At 42.3% G+C, this 6,934-nt stretch overlaps 1 protein-coding gene across 1 annotated transcript; it reads right to left on the reverse strand.

Annotated features, from left to right (window-relative positions):
* Window positions 1–199: 199 nt before the first annotated feature.
* zgc:66427 (uncharacterized protein LOC406256 homolog) lies at window positions 200–6,650 on the reverse strand. Its single transcript, XM_068341525.1, has 5 exons — window positions 5,870–6,650; window positions 4,865–4,960; window positions 4,657–4,762; window positions 3,698–3,799; window positions 200–2,591 (listed from the first exon to the last, which is right to left on the reverse strand). The coding sequence occupies exons 1-4, from the start codon at window positions 6,393–6,395 to the stop codon at window positions 3,742–3,744; spliced, it is 786 nt and encodes a 261-aa protein (XP_068197626.1). The 5' UTR covers window positions 6,396–6,650; the 3' UTR covers window positions 200–2,591; window positions 3,698–3,741.
* Between the last annotated feature and the right edge of the window lie 284 nt (window positions 6,651–6,934).

The raw sequence follows: 6,934 nt of genomic DNA on the forward strand, positions 1-6,934 counted from the left end.
CCACTCAGTTTCTGTTGTGAACAATAGACCCTACAAAGAAAAAGTTGAACAGATAAAGAAATATTTGTGCAATTTCTTGGTAATGTTGATGTGTTAAGCGCTAAATAAAACTTTAGTGTTTCTACTGCTTTGGGTCTGACTGAACAGCACAAACAACCACAAACCAAACAGCGACACTTCAAAACACAAACGTTCACAAAACATTTCTCACACATATTTATTGTAAAAAATACATATAAAAACAATTTCTGAGACATACAAAAGATCGGAGCTTAGAAACAGTATATTGAAGAGACAAAGACCAAGCCATTTTTTTTTCTTGAATTGCAGTACATATTTACAATTTAATAAATAAATTCGATTTGTTTCTTTTTTTTTTATATATACCAGAGTAAAAGGCAGATTGTCCATATCTTGATGCAGGTACAGTTGTGGTGACTCTTTGAAAAAAACAAAACATTCTCATCAAATACTTTCGGCTACAAAGCACAGGGGTGGGGGGGGTCGATGCCCTCTGATTCAAAACCAAGGATTTCGGGAAATGTATACAAAAAAATACCATCCATGGTTGCAGAGGAGCGAGTTTAACACACACACACACAGAGCGTTTAGTTAGCGTTGGTAAAAACTGAGGTATTGCACCACACAGCTTAGAGTGGGGCAATTAAATGAAGGTATGATAGGGGTTTTTAGATTGTCTGTCATTTTCATCAACAACCCAACCGCCACCCCCAAACACTCCCAAACACTCCCACGCTCACACACACAGCCCCTCCCAGTCAAAATCAGACAATATCATAACTTATCACCACAACAAATGAACATCTAATAATCAATGCAGCTCGTCGTCCACGCTCCAACAAAATGCCCCCACCCCCACCCCAAAAGCACAAACAGACTTTTGGCAATATGTTTCTATTCAACAATACACACACAAAAAAAGAAACGTGCACAGGATTGACCTCTAGTGGTGGGACGCGTCATTACACCTTAGACTGCAGAACACCAGAGCCAGAACAGACAAGGGATTGGGTTTGGGGGGGGTTTGTGTACGAACTAGACCTCCACATTGATCTATGCTGCTCTCAAACACAGATTCAAACGCGTAGAAATCAGCTTCTGTTTTTCTGAATTCCTGTTTTTTGTTCTTTACCCCGGTTTGCCTGGATCTTGTTCGATCGGCACCAAGCAGCCTCTGCTCAGCAGCCGTGTTACTGTGGTTCTACGTCAGTCACTAAAAAAAACAACAAACCACTATAAATACCTGCTTACACAAGAATCCCTTCACCAGGCAAAGGCAACCAACACACACACACACACACAAGGTAAAGGAAAGCCATTTAGGAATAGAAATGTTCACAATGTCATCGTATATCTAAAATCCTAACCAAAAAAAAAAATGGAGAGGGGGGTGTGTGTAGCTGGTTGTGTATTAATTAATTAACCATCAGCTGTTCGTAGCCTCCAGCGTTGGAAAGGGAGGCAAACGCCACATGGACCCAGAAATACACCCCCCCTCCCCTTCTCAATTTGGTATTCATATAGCCAGATGGCAAAAATCGTCTCCTGGGGGGGCGTGTGGTTCAAGAATTGACTCCAGAGGTGTTTGGGATTGAGGAGGGTTGAATACAGGATCAACTCCAGAGAGATTCTACTTAAAACCTAGCATTACTAAAAGGAAAATGAACCCGCTTGACCCAAGCAGACCTCTGGGCGATTTTACAGTAAACACACATAAAGCCACGCAAAAACACACTTTCAGTCAAGTTCAGGACATTTCTTGTCCTTGGTCGTCTCAGCAAACACTTGAATCCGCCTTAAAAAAAAGGACAAAAGCGCTCAAATTGAAGCCGACACCAACGCTGCTACGACCCTTCCCAGCCTCTAGCAGGTAGCAGCATGTTAACCACTCAGCTGACCTACTCAGAAAAACAAGTGCCCCCCCCCCAAAAAAAACAACAACTCCCCCCTGAAATGTTTACAGGTAATTGCAAAGAAAGAAAAAAAAAAGAAAACACCCGGTAATGGGGAAACCCCGTTCACCAACACGCCGTCGACCTCCAGCTGGTTCAGAATCAAGAGGTGGAACGGGTCATACCCCCCCGGTGAGAGGTCGGTTCATTCGAGGTTTTACCCGAGGAAACGGAAAACAGTCGTTTAATGTATGACGATGAACAAAACGCTTTCTGCAAAAATACTGGAGAGAAGGATCAAATCCATTCAGAAGGAGAAAAATACACTGGAGAGGATCCGTCACAGTTAAGAAATCTTTTGGGGTTGTTTTTTTAATTAATCCCGAAGTTCAAGATCTTTCTGGGGCAAAATTCCATCATTCTGGGATAATAATCTTTGTTTTCTTTCTTTCTTTTTTTTAAGTTCCACTGTTTGAAGCCAAGTCTGTAACATAGAAAGGGAACGTCCTCTCCTTGAAATGGCCAAGATAAAGTCCAGGTGAACTGATCCAAATAGAGTCGTTCGGCGGTGAAACTTCCAGGATCTTCCCCAACCGGATCACCTGTTCCCCCCTCAAGTGGGCCTTTAGCTTAATCACGTTTATTTTGTTCGGGTGTTCTTGGATTCAGTGTAGTCTCCTGGAAGAGTAGAAAGACACAGAGGCCCTCAGTCAGAGCTGTGCTTCAAGCTGTGCTTGAAATCCAAATACTAGTTAATTTACAGTTCAACAATATAATTTGACAAATTAAATGACTCAATATGGTTATATCACAACACATTCCATTGTATTTGATTACATGTCAGACTTCAACTATTCATCAACCACTCAGTCCTAATCTACAGAGATCAATCAGCAGCACTGTTCTCATCTCGTCTTTAATTTTTATCACAAAGGCTGAAAAAGAGCAGCAAAATAATTTAAGGAAAAAGTTAATAAAAGGTCACAGAAAAACTTGGATGTTTTCATAACCAAATGAATATTCACTTTTTGAAGGCAAATAATTCCAACTATTCACAGGTTCCAACTTCTCAAAATGTCGATAAGGAATTTTGATTGGATTCTTTTGAAGCGACAGGTCAACAAAGAGTTTATTACACTTTGAGGTCAACAAAGAGTTTATTACACTTTGAGGTGAATCAGAAATCACGTATCCAGAATTCTCAAAAACGTTATCACAGGAGCCAGGAGGAGGAAAGAAAAAAAAGTAAGTATTTATTCGGTCTGTTTTATCAGACTACATTCTAATTATTGGATCCTTTTTTTCATGTAAATTATTGCTTTATGTCGATTCATTTTATTACAGTTTGTTTCTGATTAACTTTTAAAAAAAGTTTTTTGCAGTAACGATCTGGAAAAGATTTCCTGATTGCTTAAATTTTAGTGAGAATGCTCTGGGTGTATTTTTGTTTTCAGTGTCATTCGCTCCAGTAAAATTTAAACTGTAGGAATGTAGGCATAACATGATAATTCTTGGACTTTAGAAAAAAAAATTTCTGATATTTTATTGAATAAAAATAATAAACTGATATGACTGCAAATGAACCGACTCATTGTTCATCATCACCAGAAACACTCCTGTGTCCCATTTTATCTCATGTCAACAGGGAACACGGCAGCGGTGAACGCTGGACTTCAGGTTCCACTTAAAAGTCCCTTAAAGGATGGATTTGAAGCAGGTCTGAAGACATGAAAGCCAAATGAATGTCCTGACATTTAAGGGGGGGGGGGTCTCCGTCTACATACCTGAGTCAGGTCGGTCGCTGTGCAGAAAACATGCGACTGATGAATCAATCAAAAGGATGTTCAGGGCAGCAGGGTTTCACCTTGGACCAGGAATCAATGCAGCTACAGGAGAAAGAACAGGGAAAAGACATGACATCACATTTGATTCGCTTATTTTAATACACTAGAACCTTTATGGTGGGTTTTATGCTTTAATCCAATAACTGACAATGTGAAAACAAACTAAATATAGTTGCTACAGTTTTTTTTTAGTACATCTGAAAGTTCATGTGCTCAATAAGTGAAACAGGACAAAAAACAAGATGTGATCAGTTATGTGACCAATGTGACAAGTCAGTACTTGTAGTCTACAATTGATTTTTATGCAATGGTGCGTCTGGGGTCTCATGCTAAATTAAAATGATTATAAAATTACTGTTGCGTTACACAAAGATCAAAAGTTCTGGTCCAGTGTGTTTCAGACCGGAATATCAGTCATCAACAGGCTGAAACATGCAGAACTACTCGAGATCCTTTTTAAGTCATGACTATTTTTTTCCCAGACCTTTAACCCGCTTATAGAAGTCCTTGGTCGGTCACATAAAGCTTGTAAAATGTGATGATGTAACTTCTGAAGCTCTAGTTGGAAATATTCAGACCAAAAACAGAACAAATTTCCCCTCTCTTTCTCATCCAATATATCTTTTTTCTATATGGAAGTTCCTTAACACTAATTTTCAGATCATATTTAACATGATATATAATCCTGTACAGAACAATCTTTATTTCCTTATGCACCAAACCGCTTAGCCCCATTATCATATTTGTAACCCTAAATATAGCCAAATTAATTTTTTCTACCCCGTGCAGAAAAACAGTTTCAATCTCGATTGCAATCAATCGAATTTTCGCCCTTCTCTTTCTATTTGTACTCATCTGTACTCTGTTGTAATGCAAATACACCAACTGAACTTTGTTACCTCTTGTGGTAGACACAAAGGCAAGCCAGCCTGGCGATGGTCTCTCCCTGTGTCAGATCCTCCAAACAGATGGAACACTCTCCGCTGTCTTTACTGAGAACATCCGCTGTACACACACACACATACACACACGCACACACAGGAAGCATTAGTTTCCAGCCGTACAACACAACAGTCATCTGCATGATTTCTATCACATGATACACACTGTTATAAGGTAGGGGCGGCGATGTGAGGCAGCTCAACAGGTGATCCTCAATCCGCCCCCCTGGGAAGGGCTTGGAGCAGAAAGGACAGCGGATATCTGTGCGGCGCAAAGACACAACAGAGCTGAGATTAACATACTGTGACACAGCTGACGTATAAATGATAGATGATGTGCGTATCGCAGCGAGCACACACGCTGAGTTTGGACATCTAGATTACACAGGCAGACTCAGCGAAACCAAAAAGAGCAGACGGAAACACAATCAGGTCGTGTAAAGGTTGTACTGTATTCTGATTCCAGAGGTCGCGTGGATGATGTTACTAAAACTTGAACGACAGAAAATAGTGAGAGAATGGGACAGACGTTGTCCTATATCCCCTTTCTTTAGTTTAGAATTTGTTGCCAGGGGTGAGAGGGCAGATGGAGTCGTGACCCAGTTCCCTCCACATGCCAGAAGACTTGTCTGGGAAAATCCCACCACATTGTTGTCTTTTGATTCATCATCATATGACTGCCTTCACATCACTGACACAATTTCTGTGTGTCTGACTATACCATATACCAAAAAAAAAAAAAAAAAAAAGCATTTTCACTTCCATAATGAAGTTGTGTTCCTACTTTGATGCTTATTTACAAAAACTTGGTTGGTTACCTCTTGTATACTTCTCCAGTGACAGTCACTTATGACTTGTGGAAGCTTGTGTTTGACCGCTTTCAGTTTTGCTTCACACAATGGGCTCTCTGATGACTCTACTCACCGTGAAATCACGGGAGGAAAGATTATCTGTCCAGGAATGTAAATTCCACTAATAATCCATTGTAATTTCAGACTGGACATCTTGACAGAGCTGTTGTCTAATGTAATGTAGTCGAAACACATCCTTGTTTTCAGTGGAAAAAAATGTAAGATTCGTGCTTATTATGTTAAATCCGCTACTGTGTGGGTGAAATAAAATTTAAAATACAAAGGAAACACTGCCGCGTTGTATGTCAGCGTCCGCTTACTGCCATGACGGTTGTTGACACGGTAAAGGCCGATCCAAGCCTCCGACACTGGCCGCTGGTGTGAGCCCCGTACCCGGGCAGACCTGGCACCGACGCCGCGCGAGGACGAGTGTCGATTCCCGGGCAGCCGCTCGGAGAAAGTGCGTTGGGGCGTGCGGCCTGGCTCTTCTCCAGGCTGATGTTCCGCTACGGCGGGGGGATCTGGGCATACGTTACCGTCTTCTTCGGGCTTCCCCTCGCTGGTGTTATCGTCCGCCGGGGAGGCTTGGCTCATGCTGGCGGGGATGCTGTGGTGGTCAGCGGGGCTGCCGTCGGCGCTAGCCCCGTGCAGCCCCAGGTCCGAGTCGCTTCCCTCCTCCGACCGGCTCCGACTGGTCTCTGTGTCCTCGAAGCTCCCAGAGAAATCCACCATTAGGCTGGTGGGCCTGGTGAAGCGGGGTCTCCTGTAGGAATCCCGCTTTGTGTCATCTTTTCCGAAGGCAGGGGGAAGCGGGTCTTCCTGGAGGCGACTTGCTCTCGTCCCCATCTCTAGCGAGCTAGCTAACTGATTCAGCAGGCTAGCGAGCTGCTTCCTCAAGGCGAAACAACAAAGAATAACGGGACGCTTTTGTACTCCGAAACGACCTTTAATCTGTTGCTCTTTCAACTTCAAGGAGCCTAAGGAACAAAAAGCTCGGTGTGGATGGAACAAGTAGAGCGGGTTACTCTGGCCTCAATCTGCGGTCCACATTTTCCCTTCGCTGGAGATGTTTCTGTTCTGACTGCTGCAGCGGAAATGAGGCGTTTCGCTTCCTCGTCTGAGCTATACACGAACAGTTACGGTAATACCACCCAACCTCAAAGGGTCCAAGAAATTCCGGTATCAATCAATACTATTCATTTACATGTTAATCTCCTTAATAAAGATTGTTTTTCTATGAGAAATTCTATTTCTGCTGCCTTCTCTTGAATTTAAATTCCATTATTGCGGAGTCGGGATTGATGTACCCGTTATTACGGTAAAAGTAAAGCACACAACAATACGGACCAATGAACGCACAGGGGCCGAGGTGGAAAGCAGCTGCG

This window comes from Antennarius striatus, chromosome 18 (assembly GCF_040054535.1).
Source record: "Antennarius striatus isolate MH-2024 chromosome 18, ASM4005453v1, whole genome shotgun sequence".
Taxonomy (NCBI): domain Eukaryota; kingdom Metazoa; phylum Chordata; class Actinopteri; order Lophiiformes; family Antennariidae; genus Antennarius; species Antennarius striatus.